This window comes from Amphibalanus amphitrite, unplaced genomic scaffold (genome assembly GCF_019059575.1).
Source record: "Amphibalanus amphitrite isolate SeventyFive unplaced genomic scaffold, NRLGWU_Aamphi_draft 001372F_arrow, whole genome shotgun sequence".
Taxonomy (NCBI): Eukaryota; Metazoa; Arthropoda; class Thecostraca; order Balanomorpha; family Balanidae; genus Amphibalanus; species Amphibalanus amphitrite.
In genome coordinates this window covers 75,647-92,300 of record NW_024882865.1, presented here as the reverse complement: position 1 = coordinate 92,300, position 16,654 = coordinate 75,647, and the positions used below count along the sequence as shown (strand labels likewise).

At 50.0% G+C, this 16,654-nt stretch overlaps 1 protein-coding gene across 7 annotated transcripts in view; it reads left to right on the top strand.

The window, feature by feature from the left end:
* Positions 1-2,914: 2,914 nt before the first annotated feature.
* Positions 2,915-16,654, top strand: part of LOC122372553 (mucin-19-like) — a 38,358-nt gene continuing 24,618 nt past the window's right edge. The window contains exons 1-9 of one of the 7 annotated variants that reach the window (XM_043349852.1): positions 2,915-3,000; positions 4,343-4,384; positions 4,728-4,840; positions 5,111-5,287; positions 6,269-6,412; positions 6,707-6,800; positions 8,603-8,767; positions 9,164-9,595; positions 9,877-9,942. In XM_043349852.1, coding sequence (XP_043205787.1) covers positions 4,354-4,384; positions 4,728-4,840; positions 5,111-5,287; positions 6,269-6,412; positions 6,707-6,800; positions 8,603-8,767; positions 9,164-9,595; positions 9,877-9,942 — 1,222 coding nt within the window. In that variant the 5' untranslated portion in view covers positions 2,915-3,000; positions 4,343-4,353. Of the gene's footprint in view, positions 3,135-4,342; positions 4,385-4,727; positions 4,841-5,110; positions 5,288-6,268; positions 6,413-6,706; positions 6,801-8,602; positions 8,768-9,163; positions 9,596-9,876; positions 9,943-16,654 lie in introns of all 7 variants that reach the window. The other 6 variants (XR_006254889.1, XM_043349854.1, XM_043349853.1 and 3 more) reach the window with 6 other exon arrangements.

The following is a 16,654-nucleotide window of genomic DNA, read 5'->3' as shown; positions in this document are numbered from 1 at the left end:
TTTTAATGTTTTGCACGGCGGCAGGTGAAGCTGGCTGAAGCAATGATTCAATTATCACAGAAACCCATGGGTGTAGTTTTCCAAAAATCATTGGGGGTGCTCAATAGCTTTCAAAAAGGCATTCCATAGTTTTTGTAGTTTTTTTTAGCTGTTCTTTTTTACTGTAACCATCAGGCATCATGCAAGAAATGATGTTAAATCGGTTCGAGAGCTTGTTTTAATAGCGCCACTGTAAAACAATTTTGGCTCACCCAATGCATTAACCCGCGCGGGGCTGGGGTCTCCACTCTCCAGCCGAACGCGCGGGGCTGGGGGGATAAATTTTACCCCCCTGTTATCTCCCGAACTATTGGTCCGATTTGGAAAATTCAAACGCCAATCGAAAGATCTCATCACGAATAACTAAAAACATGCACTTAATTTAAAGTTTGAGGTCAAGGTCAAGGTCAGGTCAAGGGTACAAATTGCAAGTTTCTACAGTATCGGCCTTGCACCGTAGTTGCCGAAGAATAGAGTCATGGACTGAGACTGATTGCCCAAAACGTGTTTGGGCCTGACGTTGGCCATAAGTTTGGCAGGCCAGATTTTGTACTGGACCATTTTGAGTCAACTTTGAGAAATACATAACGTACAACGGTGGTAAAATCGTTGCTATAGGTATAACACAGTTTACCCGCTCCGGGTGTGAGGTAGGGGTGTGGGGCAATGAGTGCACTGACGTGGCGCCCTCGGAGGGCCGGTATGGGATTAAAGCTCAGCTACACTAAGGGCTTGTGTGGTGCCTTCAGTTATCGGTGGCACCCTCAGAATCACCGGCGTAGGGCCCTCAGAGCCGCCGGTAAGGGAGGCACCGGTGTGGGGCCGCCATGCAGGTGCCGGTGTGGGCGGTCAGAGGTGCTAGTGTGATTCTCTCAGAGGCGCCGATGAGGGTCCTTACAGGCGTTGCTCCGGGCCCTCATAGACGCTGGTGTAGAGCCGTTACAGACGGGTGTGGGGCCTTTAGAGCTGCTGACGCGAACTCTCTACAAGCCGGCAGGGGGTCTCAGTGACCGGCATGGGGTCCTTATTAGGCCGGCAGAAGAAGTCCTGCGGGGTCCTAAGAGACCGGCATGGTACTGTCAGACGCCGGTGGGGCCCTCAGGGTCACCGTTGTGGGGCCCTCAAGTCATCAGTGGGTGGCCTTTAGATACGCAGGTGTTGGGTGGGTCCTCAGAGCCGCCGATATAGGGCTTTAATAGGCACTGGTGTAGGCACTCGGAGTTGGGGGTGTGAAACCCTCAGAGACACCGGTGTGGGCCCTCATAGGCACCGACGAGGGCCCCATAGTTGCCGTTATGGGGCCCTCAGAAAAATAAGTGTGGGACCATCACAGGTGGGAAATGCCCCTAGAACTTTCCCTCATTGGCCGGTAAGACCTCTCAGAGGCCAGTAAAGGCTGAAGCAGACTCTTTCCGCGTTCAGGAAATCGCATGCGAGAGCCTATTCAAAAACATTGTAATTCCTCTCGCATCAATCGCTCGCGGGAGGTGCGTGCGATTGATGCGAGCGTGCTTCCATGTATTTGAATAGGCTCTCGCATGCGATTTCCTGACTGCGGAGAGTCTGTTTCAGGCTTAACGGGCCTTTGGAGACCACCGAGGTGTCCTTAAAAGCTGCAAGAGGCCCTCAGAAGTCGGCGTGGGGCCCTTATGGAGACCTTAGTGTGGCTATTTAGGGCCCATGAGGTGCTCTAAAGAGCCTCACGGGGCCCTTCTGAGTAGAAATATGGCCATCGTTAACCCTCAGCGGTCAAATGGCGCCGCAAGGCCTCTCGGACCCAAGGGTCCCTTTGAACCCGATGGGGGAGGGGAAACGTGTCCCCTTACACCCCTAGCTATGCCACTGTTTTATATGCATTATGTCAGGTATTTTAGGCTCGCCCCCCCCCCCCCCCAACTTGAAAATCGTTCCCGGGCCCCTGATAATATCAGATGTAATGTTAACACAAATATCATGCATCTTAATTTGTGGTGATTTATTCAATGTATATTCTCTTAGTCACTGAATTGAGTAAGCATAGTATTTGCATGATTCACTGGGCTCATTACAGTACTAGGAGATGGACATTCTGATTATTGAGGGCCTTGAGTCAGCTGGGAATGTTTTGAGGAGGCTGGGGGTGCTTTAAGAAGGCAGGGGGTGCTGAGCTCAGGATTGGGGGTGCTTGAGCACCCACAAAGAGATATAAAGTTACGCTTATGCAGAAACCCGCTCATGGAAAGCCTGAGAACGCATTCACTGTTTCCATTTTACTGTTATCGGATCCGTGAGGGAACTAGCGCTGAATTGCATTTGACTTTTTTTATAATTTTTCCTGCCTTCTTTGCATACTCCCTGAGCAATGTATTGACGTGTTTGAGTGGCGAATCAAAACGAGGCGTTTTTCTCTTGTCTCTTTCTACGATTTTTTGGAACTCGAAGAACCTTGTGGGATTCGCAGCAATCCTTATCACATTTCTGGATGCCTTTGTGTCTTCAGACTGCATGCCACCACACCACAATGGCCAATGATAATATTTTGCAGAATATATAGGTAGCGCAATATATAGGTGCAAAATTGAAGATAATCTTCTTCGTGTGTAAATCGTTTATCATGTGTTTGCTTCATTGCAGTTACAGAAACTTCCTGGCTTTTTCAGCAGCACCAAATTCTATAAGCACTTCAAAGAAACTGTAAGTAGGTAAAAGCGGTCTGCGGTAAAAGGTATAAACGGTAATCCTGGTCGAAGTAGATGAGAAATGGGAATAGTTATAATTTAATGGTTGCTTCTCTTTATGTCCTGACGTAATAAGCTTCGCTTACGTTCGCTGCTGTGATATTCCAAGAACATGATTTTCAATTCGGAACACAAGTTTGTGACGGCGATGACGGATAGGGGCGGGTCTCCCTATCTTAGCTATTGCAAAGTGACTCTTATCGTATTTCCTTCGTTATCGACTTCGTCGCCACGCTTGAGGAAGGTGAGTGGACGGGGGCAGTTATTTTTTATTTAATTTAGTTGTGAGTTTACATCTTGGATGTGTTCGATTAGTCATTACTGTGCTTTTTATACACGTAGTTGGAAGTTTTGAATCATTTTGAGTTCGGCTGAAAGGTTTGTTTTTATTTTCTCCCGGAGAATAAGTTTTGCTTTGGTAGGTTTCAATTCAATTTAATTTGACCTTTTTTCTGGGGTGCTTTGTTATTTGAACACATGTTTTCAATCTTTTTATTTATAATTGCTGGAGGTGAACCCTAGTAGCACAATAGCGTTGATTCAACATAGGAATTAGGATCAACATTGATGTAAATGTTGTATCAACCGCCATCAACGTAGTTCTGTTAGGCACAATTGACCTGATCTTGATGAAATAATCAAATGCAATGCAAAATCAACATGATATCAATGTTGAATTGATGTCGAAAGTCAGGTGCTCCTCAATGTTATGTTGACATTCAACCTGAGCTCTGTTTGCCCCCTTTTATTTATCAGCAGGCTGCGAGCATGCTGCTACTTTTTGGCTCCTCGCTGGTCAAATTCAAGTGGTCTATTCGTTAGACCAATGAGAGGCCAAGAATCACCAGCAATAACTTCCTTATGTGGGGACAACCCACAGCACGCTGATATAAAAATAGCGACTGAACAGAGCCCTGGATTCAACCAATTTGACATTGGCTGGGCAATGGGCATGGTGCTATGATAGGTTCTACACTGCTTTGCTCCATGCTAAATCAACACATTTATTTGTCTGCACCACACGGTTTGCTGGCTGAGTGTCTGAGCTGGCAGCACCCAGCCCCCCACTCAGACTGCAGCATCTGGCAACAAGGTCAATAGATCACACCATCCAGGGTGACAAATCTGCATCAGCTCAAGTCAATCAGTCTGAAAATTGGTTTGGCACCATTCAGGTAACTTACAGAACCAACTTGGGTAACTTTGGTGGGCAAATGTGCGAACCACATATTGTCTCTCATAATTTTCTTGGACAGTGATGCACCAGCAATCAGCATAGCAGCACGGTACAATACCATACCACAGGCCCACACCCCACACTCCACCACTCAAAATCTGCACCACACCATGTTAAATTGGCATCACTGATCACACTGTAAACTGGCTGAGTGCCTCTGCAAGAACAATACCTTTTCACAGTTGCCATGTCTTTGCAGTTTGGGCTTGGTCTCCAACCAAATATAGTTACTTACAATTATCAGGATTTGCAATCTAGGATTATTAATGTCATCATGTCATCATCAGTCTTGTTTGTAAATATCATCAAGGCTGACATGGCATGACCCTGGGCCTGTTATCTGTTTCAGGTTAACTTCAGATGTCAGTGATGGAGCCAGAAGAGAACATTGGTAAGATTTTTATATGTTATTATTTGCAGTAAGCAGTGGAAAAGCGAAACCATTCTAAGCCATTCATGATTATATATCAAATAGAAGACATGTTTGCCATGATGTTTTCATCATTCACTCTATGTTTTTTGTTGAAATTCTGCATGAGTGATTCATGTCAGTTTCATTTATTGTTATTTAGATACAAGCTAAGCTGACATTTAGATTGAATGAATATAGCCTGCGCCAAGTAGAGCTTCTTGCATAATGAGTGGGCCCAACCTCTGGCAGTTGCCGCAGGGGTGTAAAATATTTTACCAACTGAGCTCAGAGACAGATATCAGTGCTCTACCCTTATTTTCAGCGATGGCCACTCCGGTGCTGGCCATCAGCAACAAGGCAGTAAAGAACAAGAGAAGGAAGATGGAGGACCGAACGGTGCTAGTCCACGACCTCAGAGGGGTAACGGACAAAAAGGTAAGGCTGCTCGCTAAAAATTCAGACATTAATAGTTTTTCTGAATATTTGTAGGAGCAGCTCCAAACTTAGTCATAAGTATATAGTTATGGTGCTCAGTTGTTTCATTTTCCCCTCATTTATAGATAAACAATAAATGTGTTACACATTTATGTTCATACCTAACAAAAGGCTCTGAAATCATGCATGGCTTTACCTAGCGGTATAGCATCTTATTAACACAGTTGATTCAAAATATTCATTTAATTGTTTTCTGCGACTTCATTTCAGCTTCCGGACCATTACGGCTTTTACGGCGTCTTCGACGGCCATATCGGCTACGACGCAGCTGCGTACTGCACCCAGCACATGGCTCGCAATCTGGCCGAATCGCCGCAGTTCCCCGACAAGCCGCACCTGGCCTTTATCGACGCGTTCTCCACCACCGACAAGGGCTTCAACGCGACGGTACGTGGGTGACGCGCGACGCGCGAGCGTGAGCTGGATTGGGAAATGCTTCAGCGGTATGATTTATAGAGTGCCTATTTGCTCATCTGATTTTTAATGGTGATGCATGGCATTCGAGATTTGAAATTTGATTTTGACGATATCACTAGTCATGGATTTTGTGCTTCAAACGGTTATGGATCGAGGTCATTTAGCATATCCAGTGCCGAGTTTGCAGGCTAGTTTGTAAGACGATACGTACAGTCACGGTGGCACGCCGGGTCCCGGGGTCATGGCCTGCGTGGGCCGGTGTCGGTCCCTGACCATGAGTCATCAGTGGGTGCGGGCCAGTGCCGCGCCACACCGGCTCTTCTGGCCAGCGGCGGTCAGAGATGCAAATCGCTCCGCCTTCGGGGAGCGGCCTGCACCCCCGCTGTCTAGCCAGGAGTGGCTCACGGAGTCATGGCGCCTACCTGTATTGGCCCCTCCCGGCGGTGACTGAGAGGGTGTAGCGAGGGGAGGGGCGGGTCAGCCATGCGAGGTGTTACATGACCAGAAAGTGTTATGGGAAGGTATTACATGACATCATGTTTGTTACCGGGGGCAGAATATCTGGGTCATGTAGAGTAGGTATCGTGATTGTCTCGTTATGTGAGCACAAAGGAGTATTGAAACTTAGTTTTTATAATGCTAACGGATATTATAGCTTGACCAGTGTTTTCCGCGCATCTTGCCTCAAATGCGTCACCGTTACTTCACAGCCGCCTCATTCACGCCGTTTCCGAGCTCATTTCGCATCAGCCTCAACTACCATCTGCCTATTATTGCACCTCATGTCCGTTGAACCCAGCACCTGCAACATTCCCACCGTTGGTGACTGACCGCTACGACCGTCCACCCCGCGCGGCCGCTCCCGTGACCCCATGGGACCCCTCCCGTGACCCGGTGTGACCCCAGGTGACCCCAGTGTGACGGTGTGTGACGCTGTGTGCCGGCGTGCAGGGCAGTAACGCGGGCGCTGCGGTTGTGGCCGCGCTCATCTCCAGTACACACCTGCACGTGGCATGGATCGGTGACTGCCAGGCGGTACTCAGCAGGGCCGGTCTGCCCGTGCGCGTCGTCAACCCGCACAAACCCGAGCGGCCGGTGAGTGGGATGGGGCCGGGAGTAGGGCTGGAGCTGGGGGATGCGGGCAGACGTGTGTTCACTAAGAAGTCTCGTAGGTATCACTGTTTGACTTCATTCTCATGCTAGGCTGTTCTTTTTGCGTCTTTTTTAATTGTGAAGACATTTTTTTTCTTTGCTAGGATTTTTTATTGCGTGTATTTGAATTTTTGACTTTCTTCTTGCCTGCACTTTGATCAGTTATAGGTAGTTTTCCACCCATGCGTTCCCTGTTTCTCTCTGACAGTCCATCTACAACTGCTTTCCCTTTTTCAGGACGAAAAGGCGCGCATTGAGCAGCTGGGCGGCTTTGTCAATTTTTACGGTTCCTATCGGGTCAACGGCGTTCTGTCGGTGTCACGAGCCCTCGGTGAGTTTAACATCTGTAATTCATGTCGGTAGTCGACGCTTTGCTGCTAAAGATGTATAGCCGTATGTATCTGACATAATATAACATATCGTAGGTAGTTGATACGCAACATTTCGGCTTGATGTGTGTTGGTTGCTCTGTTCATTTTTTTCTCGGTTTTGTCAATTATTGGTGATGCCTAATGCATTTTCCAGTTATATGTCGTTAATAACTGACAATGGCTTACTTTGGCGAATGATAAATTAAGTTAGTTCAATTATTGCACTTATCGATTGTAACGGCTTTATAGTGTCGTGATGTCGCGCTCAACTCTTACGGATGTTGTGCCACATGTTCAACAATGGGCGCAAAATGACCACCGCAGTCGACGCGCCCTAAAGTCCTAATAAACAACTTGTGTGACGGAAAAGATGCGTTATACCTTATTGGGGACAGCATGCAGTAACGATTCACAACAATTTTTTACGTCACTTTATGTTGCTTTTTCCTCCACTTCCGTTTCCATTTCCATTTTACCGTAATGGCGAATACCACACTACGGCAAAGACATAGCTTACGGATGCAATTTGGAGCATACGCCCCATATAAGAACGAATGCCTCGTTGGAGTGTTGCGACACAAAGGGCGGTGACCGGCGTCGATGCAAGCGGCGCCGAAGGCTGCACGGCTCCCGTGGCCACGCTGGCAGTCCTCCGTGAAGTGGGCAAGTGAATCACGCCGGAAAATCAACTGAGCGTGGCATTACGTAATTTACCGGCTTGGGACGCGTCTGTGAGGTAGTAGAAATGAACTGTTTGCTGATGTAAACCAGTGCTGGAATTTTAGTCAGCTTTGGTTCTGGTCATGGCTCCGCGGCTGCTATTCAAACGGCCATGTCGAGAGTTTTGGCTTTGCCGCTCACTGGATAAGGTCGGATGTCTTACGTTTGATAGTTCATTGATAAAGGAATGAACGGTCTGCTACCGAACTCCAAGTGTGGGAATGGGAAGGGGGTGGACATTCCTTCACCTCCGGCACACCGGAGATAGTGCAAACAGCCCCTGACGATTATATTCATCAATCTTCTTCCAAGGTCCCCTCAACAGCCACTCGGTTACACCACCATGCCACATCATCCATTGACTCCAGCCTCAGCTCATGACTGGCACGGTATTCGCCGCCTTTGCGGCCGGCCGAGTTGCAATCATCCCCGTCAGCACACATGAGTTCAGTGGCGGATAGCTGCGGCGGCCGCGCCGGCATTAGTAGGCGTTTTGTTTGTTTATATGCGGTCACCGGGCGGCTGCTACCGCCTCTGTCTGTCGCGGGAGATCCGGCCCGCGGGTGCCAGACGTGATGGACAGGAATGCGATGTGGCGGCGTGTTGGGGGTGTCAACATCATGCCATTATCGATTGACGTCTGGTGATTAAAAAGTACTTTGAGCGGCATGTATTTTACGTGCGGACCTTTTTGTTGGGCGGTTAATCCTTCCTCCTGCCTTGCGACCAACCCAATGTTATGAATGCGTTCCGTTCATTGTTTTTTCATCAGTGGAAATAATTTCGTGTCTTCCATCTTGTTTTGTCTCTTTTCCTCATTTCCTCTCCCGCTCCTTTTGTCTCTCCCTCTTTCTCTCACTCTCCCTTTTCTTCTCCCTCTCATCACTCTCTTTTCCAGCAATCTTTGTCTTTCTCTCTTTCTCTCTTGCCTCCTTTACATATTCGCGTTCCATTCCGTCCCTGCCATTCGCTTCTCACCTGCCGTTCGACATCGTATTCAGTGTTCGTCATCTCCATAATCATCTCTTCTATCCGTCGTCAGGTGACGAAAACTTTCGTCCGTTCGTGAGCGACCGGCCGGACGTAACGACTGTGGAGCTGGATGGCACCGAGGACTTCCTATTGCTGGCCTGCGACGGTTTCTTCGACGTGATCGATGCTGAGCAGACGGTGCGGATGGTCATGAACGACATGGAGGAGAACCCAAGTACGAACGGGGAGAGGAGGGGAGAAAAAGAGGGATGGATGGGGGAAGGAGGGGGTTGCTGAGGAAGAGGAGGATGGAGAATGAGAGGGATGGGGGAAGGAAGAAAAGGGCGCGGGCGTAATGGGACGAGGTGTAAGGTTAGGGAGGGGAAGAACTGAGTGCATGTGGTGAGAACATAACGAGAAGAAAATTATTGCGTTTCACTTTTTTATCGGATGGCTAATGGCGCAATCAGCTGAGTAACATAAATTAAGCTTAGGAGTCATCTTTACGCCACGCCACACTCGCCACTTCACACTTCTTGCCATACCTTACAGTCAGCCTGTCAACTCTCCATGCCTGCTTAGTTAGACACGCTACACCATTCTTCTGACCTTATTGCTCCCTCCCCGTCAGACGATTTCGCCGGTCTGGCCGAGCGTCTGGTGCGCACGGCCGTCGACCTGCGCTCCTCCGACAACATCTCTGTGGTAGTGCTGCGTCTGGGAGGTCCAGTCGACACCACAGACGCTGCGGCGGCCACCCCCAGCGGCCGCGCGCCGGGCTCCATCCGTAGCACGGACCCTTCCATCGCGGCCGGCGGTGGCTGTGCCAGCGCCAGCGCCTCGCTGCTCGTGGACGAGAGTCTGGGAGGAGACGTGCCGCGGGTGGACTTTGACAGTCCGAGTCAGGGTCAGATAACACCGGACATGTTCAACGTCTCGGCGGCGTCTGGAGGCGCCGTCGAGCCGTCGGACTCCGGGTTCGACATTGAGCGAGAGGTGAACCGGATGCTGACGGGAGGAGGACGCGTGGAGAGAGACACGCCGTCGCCGACGACACAGACATGTGAGTACAGACGCTGCATGTGGAGAGAGGGTTGCGGGCTGGTGGTGGAGGTGATGGGTGGGGTGGGGACTCACGTGAGGGGAGTGAGGTCCAGTGTCTGTGCTTGTACTGTGTTGGTCACAGAAACAGGTACAGACCTCATATCGGGACTTCGTAAAGTCGCTTTGGGAAAGATACCTGCTATCTATTGAGGAAAAGTTAAAGTATGAATAACGAATTTGGTGACATTTGGAAATTTCATCACAACTGACAAGCGCCATGGTCCACGGCGTACTCTTCAGCGAACACTGAGCCGCCCCATGTGGCGCCTGGAGGTTCAGGCGAGCCTGCGGAAGCTCCTCAAAATGGTGAGCGACTTCTCGGGCTTGTACTAGCAATGCTTCCCATAGTTGTCGCCTCAGATGGTACTGAGAAGCTGCTTTCCCTGACTGGGCTATGGTGGAAGACTTATTGCATGTGGTTGGTGTCCCAGGACATTGGCGGTCGATGGGAACCATTGATCGGTTGATAGAACTCTTGGTTACGTTTATGACCACTCCTTTCATTTCGAAGAGCTAGAAAATTATTTGTCCGGTTGTCCTACCTAGTTGTCAGCGTATGTTGATCCGCTACTATCTGCCACTAGCAAAGTGCCCGTCATAGACATTTTGACGGCGCTTTGGCCGCTTAGTCGCTTGCTCAAGGAGTATATCTATTCCACAATCCCACTCTTCAGGGAAGATGACAGGTGTATCGTTGTTTGTTTTGTTACATTATTTTTCGCCGGGTCGCTGTCACAGCTAAAAGCGCATTGGCCTAGCAAACTTCAGGCCAGCTTGCACTTGGCGCAGCTGTTTGAGCCATCGAGTAAAGGTCTTAGATTGTATAACTTTGTTTGTAGTGGCATATTTATTAGCAGTTTCTATGCTTTTTGTGGCTATTGGGTGATAACGAACTGCGGATGGCTGGTTTTTACAGCTTGGAGCCTGCCCGTGCAGCTAATTTTTACAACTTCTAATTGATGTATGGGACAAATCGACATTTGGGAACAGTTTCGTTCTAATTGTAATTCGGATGGCGCTGTCTCACTCATTTGAACGTAACTCTCGATAGCTTTGCCTGTATGTATACGAATGCCGGGATTTCCTCATAATATCGTTGCTGTTGGCACAATTGCTCTTATATTCTCCATTTATGCCTCGCAGACAATTAATGTTAGACAGTCATTGTGCTGTTTGTTATTCATTACCATTGTAAACCAGACGGTCCCCTTCATGGCGGGGCCACACCGACCCCAGATCCGGTGATGTCCACCGCTCTCCGCCAGCCGCATGTTTGCAACACAACTCGTTTGTTTTGGCCCGTGATAGCCTCAATCTAGAGATAACCACTCCGGACTGCCAGATATCCCGCCCACGTGTTCTGATGGCGTGATTAGAGAAAATGTCCTTAGTGATGTGTGGGATGCTGTTGCCCCGTACTTTTAACCAGGGGTTTATATCGTTTCTTCCCGAGAGTATTTAGCTAAAAGCTTTCACCCATACTAACAATGGTCGGTCTATGATGTCATGCCTGGCCAGCGACTGCGCCGCCCGCCCCCTGGTGGCCTAAGCTGGTGACCTGGCACCCCCGCTGGCGTCTGGTCCCCGGTCAGCGGGCCCGCCCGGTCAGATGCCTGTCAGCTGCTGATTCACCAGATCGATACGGTGTCTCGGCTCTGATTGAACCGTTGGTGACCATAGCCTATTTCAGCTCAGTATTGAGCGGTCAGAGGCAATAAAGCGTATCTCAGCTCGGTAAGTATTGAGCGGTCGGTGGCCATACCAACGGGAGATGCGTCTCCGGACTGGCCGAAAAAAAGTTTGTCAAGGTTCTGCCGGCGCCGGCCAGGCGCCTGAAAGTATGCCGGTGTTGAGCTACGCTTCGGTAGGGTGGTGTCGCGGGTCCAGTGAAAGTGAGGAATTAAACATATCGGATAAATCCTCTCCCTGACGTTGATTTACATGAACCTTTTACAATGGCTGTTCTGTTATTCACATTTTTTTGGCGTTAAATAGCCATTATTTCTGTACACCGTTGACATATCTCACTTGGAATGTTTCACTTGTCACCTTCCCTAGACGACACATACCTATTCCCCTGTCGTGGCGCCGAACAAACCGTCTGCCCCCTAACAACACAAACGATTGAGGTTCAAGGCCAGAGCCATTCCAGCTACAAGCTATGTGTGGCGCCATGCTGAAGTATTGTGTTTGTTCGTGTTAAAAGCTCACAGAGGCTCGCCCCTTGCACCCTCCGTTGTTTGGTGCAGCGAATAGCCACCTCCTTGGTTACTGCCGGGCATAGCACTGCGTCATCTTGTTGCTATGGTAACCCAGACGGGGGCGCACTACCTTAGCCTGGAGGACTGCCGTAGTGGTGACGAAGCGAGCCGGTGCTCTGTTGTTACATGGTTTACCATACCATTTGTCATATCCAACCGGTAAGCGATTACAGTGTTTGGATTTAAGCTTCAAAAACAGCGCATAATGGGTGTCTCGCATGTTCAGCAAAAAACTTGAGCTAACCGCGTCGAAAGTCCGTTCCATTCATGCGACATCTTCACCACGCGCATTTTGAAAGTCATTGTTATCTTTTCAAACAACCTTTTCCACGCTATTCTTGGCGGTCTCTATAGGACTTACGACGACGCTGTCGGCTCCCTCCCTTCCCCATACTGCCTAAACTAGCGCCGTCTGGCCATTACCTTCTCAACTAGCCCTGTCTGTCCAGCAGATATGAGTGATGCTCAGGCTGGGCAGCCCCGGTCGTGTGGTGTGACTTGCAGACGCTGTCCTTCTCAATCAGTGACGAGGCCAGCTGCTGTGGAGGCGACTGCATTTCAGCCTATTGTTATGGCGGCGGCTGTCGGCATGCCGGAGTAGAAGCTGGGCCTCGAGGCTTTGATCAGGCTAACTATGGTTGACATGAGTGTCCAACTGTATTGGTCTCCTAGACCTCTTGTGCTGAATTCCAGACAGTGGGTGTTGCAGGACGCAGGTGAACACTGCTTGCTGACATTTCGCTCGACTTTCTTCTGCTGACGTCTCAGTGTATATTTAGATTTGCTTGTTGTGTGCTGTTCGCATAGACGTTCAAATATTAAATGCCAGTATTTGCTTTAATCACATGACAGATCCGCCATAGGTCATTTTATAAATCGTTGATGCCTCCCGGACAGTTGATTGATTTCCTGTCGATCAATAAAGGCTCGTTTGTGATAACGGAGACTGATAGCCAGTGTCCGCCTATGATACCTTCCAGTGATGGGTGTGTGATGTCTGAGGTGCTAAATCACCCGCCCACACCCCCGTTTTTGCCAACACTGACCCAGATGTCGGTCGAGTCACCCTATCCTCTCTCTCTCTCTCACTCTCTCTCTCTCTTTCTCTCTCTCTCTCTCTCTCTCTCTCTCTCTCTCTCTCTCTCTCTCTCTCCCCCTCCCTCTCTCTCTCTCTCTCTCTCTCTCTCTCTCTCTCTCTTCCTCTGTGTCTGTTGATCTTCCACTCTCTCTCTCCCTCTCTCTCCCTCCCTCTCTCTTTCTCTCTCTCTCTCTCTCTCTCCCTTTCCCTCCCCTCCCGCCTCTCCCTCTCTCCCTCTCCCTCTCCCTCTCCCTCTCCCTCTCCCTCTCCCTCTCCCTCTCCCTCTCCCTCTCCCTCTCCCTCTCCCTCTCCCTCTCCCTCTCCCTCTCCCTCTCCCTCTCCCTCTCCCTCTCCCTCTCCCTCTCCCTCTCCCTCTCCCTCTCCCTCCCCCTCCCTCCCTCCCTCCCCGTCTCTCTCCCGCCACTCCCGCCCACACCTCGTCCGTCTGCCGGTCGGAGCTAGCGGTGTCTCTGTCTCTTCTCCGGTCTCTTCCTTAGTCTCTCAGTCACCCGCCCACGCTTCTCCGCATGTCTACACGGCGCTAAACACCCACGCCACACACCACCCGGGTGTCAGGCTACATGGCTATGGATTTCACAAAGCGGCGGCACCGTCGCTTGGCCATGCGGCTGAGTCTGCTTGGTGTTGCTATGGAAGTCGGCAGCGGTTGGGAGGAGTTTAGGCTTCTCTGTGAGAGTGATCTCTCCGCTTGAGTGGCTGCAACTGGGGTTAGTGTGGTGGTCGTGGTCACGTTGGGTGCTTGCTTGCAGGTTTGGTGTTCATTTCGAGACGTCGCGGTTTCGTGAGATGGCATTCGCACTCTGGGATGACACTTGACAGTGACTTTTTTTGACACTCTGGTGAACTTATATGACTGACATTGAATATTCGTTTTTAGGCGTCTCGCACAGCCGCGTCACGCTGCTTAGGAAAGGCATTAATTTGTGCCATTTGTGTAAACCTTGTCACATTATGCGAACTATGAAGTATTTATACAGCTGGAGAGACGTCTAGCCCATCGTCCGCATGCCACGTCTTCAGGTGGAGGTCTGTGCGCTGTGGTCACTGAATATTTCAGGGTACACGCCCCGTCGGCTCATGCAGCTAATGCATGCAACCCGGTCCCAGCTCGCATAGATTATCCCACGGCCGTGAGAAAGTCGGTCTTTATTGACTAACCACACCCTAATCAGCCCTGTAATAGCAGTGTATCTGTTGTCTGGCTGCAGACGAGTGGCGCGATGTCTTCAAAGACGCGATATTTTCATACCTGAGGCGACGGCTTAGGGTGAGGCCGATTTCATAGTCATGGGCTGATTGGCCTCTGGCGTTAAGGATTGGTTTGGACGATCTATTTGATGATGCCGTGGCCAAAAACTGCGCCTTCTGCAGACAACATGTCAAACGTGGGAGCGTACTTTGCTTTCTGCAACCTTTATTTGTCAGCTATACGCTGGCCCTTGGTCTAAACAAAACAACAACACTACTCTTCAGACTGACTAAAGCGGCGGACCAGGCGACGCTCGCACGTGTCACGCTTTCTGACCGTAACGAGTTCGTGACTGTTCACGTCACCGCTCCTCCTCCGTGACGGTTCGTGACTCTGTCGTCACGCGCCGGGCTCGTGACGGCTGTGACCTTCAGCTCCACTCGCCGTGTTTTTGAATGATGCAAGCGAGTGAGGAGTTCCAACTCTTCACTGGAAATGGCTGCATTATTCCTAGTGGACTGCGTCACCGTCCGGAACGGGCAGTCTTTTTGATGGGTCTCAGTCGTGCCGGTGTGGTTAGCTGGCAGTTGGGACATCTCTTTCGCCCACTTTTGTTGAATGCATTGCATGGCACGCGGGCATATAGACAGCTATGCAGACTGCTGGGACTATGCTCATTGACAGCTCAGAGGCGGATCCAGCTCAGAGTTTTTTTTTGGGGGGGGGGGGGCAAACCATAAAAATTTATCGATTCTTTCCATGCATCGTCCATAGGCGGAATGTTAAAATTATGCCGTTTGGGGGGGGGGGGGAAATGCCCATTTTGCCCCCCCCCCCCTGGATCCGCCACTGTGACAGCTTGAGCTCGTTAGGCGCTCGTTAGGCATAACGGAAGCGGCGGGCGTTGCTGTTCTCGTACGGTCTGCAAAGGACTTGTGTCCGCATGCGATAAGGCAACTTGGCAACTGACGAACAAACATTGTCCTTCACCCACGCATAGCTGTGGCTTGATCTCGTCCATGTTGATACTTTTTGGTCTGTTTCTAGCTCTAGAACCACGTCCTTCATATTGATTGTATGAATAAGATATTTGTAGATAGTATTCACTCATTCTATTATAAGCTCCCTGTTGTTGTCCTCTCTGCAGACAATGACGCGAAGTTGAACTTGGCTCCCTTCCAACAGTCCTACGCTCTGCGACGAGGGTGTCCTGGCGACACTGAGTCGTCGATAGGGCGACTGCCACGAGAGGTTATCAGCAGTGGCGCGGGAACTTCTTCCAGACTGGGGGGGGGGGGGGCTGAACCATAATAGAAATCAACCTAGGGTACCCCCAAATCTAGTTTTCTCACCGGTTTAGGCCACTTATTTTTCAGGCCTTGGCCTTTTCAACAAAAAAAAAAACACGAAAATATTTTCAAAAAGTGAGGTATTCCGTCTCAGCTGAGTGAAGAAACTACCGTTTTGGCAACCTGGAGTAAAGGTTTTAATCTGCCAAATGAGTTGCCGAGCCAGTGAAATAGGTGGATTTTTCACTTACATGCTTTTTTCCATTGCGACCCACAACCCCTAATTTGGGGAGGACAAGCTGCCCAACGGTTCCTGGCCTCATGAAACGTTGTGGGGCACCGCCCCCACGGCCGCAGAGTTGTGGGGACAAGCTTCCCCCACTGCCCCCTCCCCCAGTTCCCGCGCCTATGTATGAATCTATGAAATTATGTTGGTAGATTTCCGATTTCGATTCCTCCAGCTGGGGGGCTCAAATACATTACGAGCCCCCCCAGCCGAAAAGCTGGGGGGCTCAGCCCCCACTAGCCCCCCCGGTTCCCGCGCCACTGGTTATCAGGTTAGGAACGCCGATCGAGATGTCATAAACGTCAGCTTGATCGTGTCAGAAGCTCCAGTCCTATTATCTTGGATCTGATGGATGGGAAGATCTGTTTCCAAGGATGTTGCCAATTCTGATTGCTGATTGGTCGCCACAGGTCACCGCCTCCGTTTCTATAGCCTACTCAAGGCTATAGAACTCCAGGCAAGGACACCAGCCGTTTGACCTTGAACGCCGCCGGCCGGCCGATGACGTCATTGGAGGCAAGCCGGCTCGGCGGACACATAGGGCGAATGCATAACGGAGGGGCGTTGGAACGCGGCGGGAGCGGGGGAGATATTTTAATAATGTGGTTGCATACCACCATTGTTATGTTGATTGATCTACAGACTGCATTCTTTTAAACCTCGATGCATCCTAGGCCCATGGATGGTGCGCACATTGTAGAAAGATCACCCCGTCCGAACACATGTTGTAGGTACTCATGGGCGTATAACCATCAGAGGTAATGCCTGAACGTAGGTAAGCATAATTGGTCTGTCATATTGCTTAGGAATATAAAATCTTAATGGCGATTATTGAGGATATGATCTCTGCATTACGGGAATTCACTAATTACTACGGCCCATAGGGGCACCGCC